The sequence below is a fragment of the Chinchilla lanigera genome, unplaced genomic scaffold, assembly GCF_000276665.1.
Source record: "Chinchilla lanigera isolate Chin_1 unplaced genomic scaffold, ChiLan1.0 scaffold00144, whole genome shotgun sequence".
Lineage (NCBI taxonomy): Eukaryota > Metazoa > Chordata > Mammalia > Rodentia > Chinchillidae > Chinchilla > Chinchilla lanigera.
In genome coordinates, this window is record NW_004955545.1 from 2,143,474 (window position 1) to 2,146,162 (window position 2,689).

A 2,689-nucleotide genomic window follows, 5' to 3' on the forward strand; every position below is an offset into this window, starting at 1 on the left:
CTTCAGGTCCTGGCACAGGGTAAGCACTGGCTGTACTACTGAGTTACACTCCCAGCCCCTGACAAAAAAACTTTGAGACTAGGTCTTGCAATGCTGCCCAGGCTGCCCTTGAACTCCCAGACTCAAGTGATGCCATTGCCCAGTCATCCGGGTAGCTGGGACTGCAGGTGGATGCCGCCACACCCACTAACCCTTGAAGCTTTGAGGCGAGGATACAGGCACACAGCACAGTAACTCGCTCAAAGGCATCCAGCTAGTGAACAGCAGCTGAAGGACTCCAAGCCTCTGCCCCTTCCTCTACCAGACCCTGGTTCTCGTTCCCTGCCTCTGTGACTCTTCTCCAGCCCCACTCCCTGGGGCTCAAGGGAGCCGGTGCTGCACTCCGCTCCAAGTAGGGGAGCTCTAGTTTAGTTGTAGTCGTCCCTTTTTCTTAGTCTGTGTGCTACCAATGCGACTGACCACTGGTTGCGGTCATCCCCAAGTCAGGGAGTACCTGGCTCTCACCCTGGAGTGGACGCTTGGGGTTGCCCTCCACAGTAGGATAACTCCCCCTATTTCCTTTCTGCTATGCCCAGTCCATCTGAAGTATGCACATGGACACACACAGACTCATCCCCTGCTGTTTGGGCCTGTCCTTGCCCTGCCCCACCCACCGCAGATCTCACCCAGCAGGGAAGGGACAGGTAGTCCATGCACACCCCTCCCTCCAGGTGTGGGCGTGAGCTAGGACTCTGCAGCCGGAGGCCCCAGAGAAGCACACAGCCCCAGAGCCTCCTGCCGAGAGCCTGCGGTGGCACCTGTCAGTCTGGCAGGCACCTGCTGGCCCCTCCACTCAGCACCACCAACCTCTGCTGCCCTGCGATGCCCACACCCAATATCTCGGTCCCCCTGCCCACGTTCTTCTGGGTCAACGCCTCTGGAGGTGGGGAGTTGGGTGCTGACGATGCCACGCTGCCTGTCGAATTCTTCGCCCTGAGGATCATGGTGGCCTTGGCCTATGGGCTTGTGGGGGCCATCGGCTTGCTGGGGAACTTGGCTGTGCTGTGGGTGCTGGGTAACTGTGGTGCTCGGCGAGCCCCTGGTCCACCTTCTGACACCTTCGTCTTCAGCCTGGCTCTGGCAGACCTGGGGCTGGCACTTACTTTGCCCTTCTGGGCAGTTGAGTCAGCGCTGGACTTCCACTGGCCTTTCGGAAGTGCCCTCTGCAAGATGGTCCTGACGGCCACCGTCCTCAATGTCTACGCCAGCATCTTCCTCATCACAGCCCTGAGTGTTGCCCGGTACTGGCTGGTGGCTTTGGCTGTAGGGCCACGCACCCATCTCTCGCTCTTCTGGGCCCGTGTGGCCACCTCGGCAGTATGGGTGGCAGCGGCCCTGGTGACGCTGCCCACGGCCATCTTTGGGGCCGAGGGTGAGTTATGGGGTGTGCACCTCTGCTTGCTGCGCTTCCCCAGCAGGTACTGGCAGGGAGCCTACCAGCTGCAGAGGGTGGTCCTTGCCTTTGTGCTGCCCTTGGGCATAATCACCACCAGCTACCTGCTGCTAGTGACCTTCCTGCGGAGGCGGCAACGACAGCGGCAGGACAGCAGAGTGGTGGCCCGCTCTGTCCGTATCCTGGTGGCTTCCTTCTTCCTTTGCTGGTTTCCCAACCATGTGGTCACTCTCTGGGGCGTCCTGGTGAAGTTTGATCTGGTGCCCTGGAGCAGAACTTTCTACACGGTTCATACCTATGTCTTTCCTGTCACCACCTGCTTGGCACATAGCAACAGCTGCCTCAACCCTGTGCTGTACTGTCTGCTGCGGCGGGAGCCCCGCCAGGCTCTGGCAGACACCTTCAGGGCTCTGCGATCCAGGCTGTGGCCCCAGGGCCCTGGCTGGCTGCAGCGGGTGGTCCTAAAGGAGGTAGGCAGTCCGTGGATAGCGAGCACCCCCCGGGAGAGTGGCCCTTCTAATGTGCTTGTGAACTTGCACAGAGGGACACCTGGTTGAAGGACAAAGCTCCATTCTCTCCTCTTTCTAGGACCTGCCAGACACAGGATCCACACATCCTAGGGAGAGGCTGCCCTCTCGGCCAGGCCCATGGAAATTCCGATCTCCAATCACCGACTCTGGGTGTAGGGAATGCGGGAGGCCAGGGCCCAGGTCTGGGTTGAATGTGACAAAGCTGAAGTCTCTATTTAGAGGTGGAAAAGAAGAGGAACTCACAATAAACTTCTGGATTACCCACAAGTTGTCTTGTTTTATTTATTTATTTTTGAGACCCTGTCTCACTAAGTTGCTAAATTGCCTGGGCTGGGCTGGAACTTGTATTCCTCCCTTCTCAGCCTTCTAGGGTGCTGGGATAAATACATAGCACCACAGCCTGCTCTTTGCCTTCACCTCTTATCCCAGTTCCATCTCCAGTTTATTTTATTTATTTTTTTTTGGGGGGGTGTTTCCGGTACCGGGAACCGAACTCATGACCTTGCGCTTGCCAGGCAGGCGCTGTGCTGCTGAGCTAAATCCCCAGCCCCTTCCATCTTGTTTAGTGCAGGACAATTTTTTTTCCTTTTTTTTTGTGCAGGACAATTTTTACCCTGTTTCTGCCTTCTGCAAAAATTTCCAGGTAGTTCCCTTAAGGGTCTAGGCTAATACACCTTTTGTCTGTTAACCCACACTCACCTCAGGACAGGGTGTCTTTTCTCCTTTT

At 57.0% G+C, this 2,689-nt stretch overlaps 1 protein-coding gene across 1 annotated transcript; it reads left to right on the forward strand.

The window, feature by feature from the left end:
* The first annotated feature begins 358 nt into the window (after positions 1 to 358).
* On the forward strand, positions 359 to 2,466 carry Rxfp4 (relaxin/insulin-like family peptide receptor 4). The gene has a single exon (XM_005411627.2). The coding sequence runs from the start codon at positions 691 to 693 to the stop codon at positions 1,987 to 1,989; it is 1,299 nt and encodes a 432-aa protein (XP_005411684.2). The 5' UTR covers positions 359 to 690; the 3' UTR covers positions 1,990 to 2,466.
* Positions 2,467 to 2,689: the final 223 nt, after the last annotated feature.

Excerpts from the sequence above, each read along its gene's own strand:
- Rxfp4 (XM_005411627.2), top strand. The coding sequence starts at position 691 with ATGCACACCCCTCCCTCCAGGTGTGGGCGTGAGCTAGGACTCTGCAGC.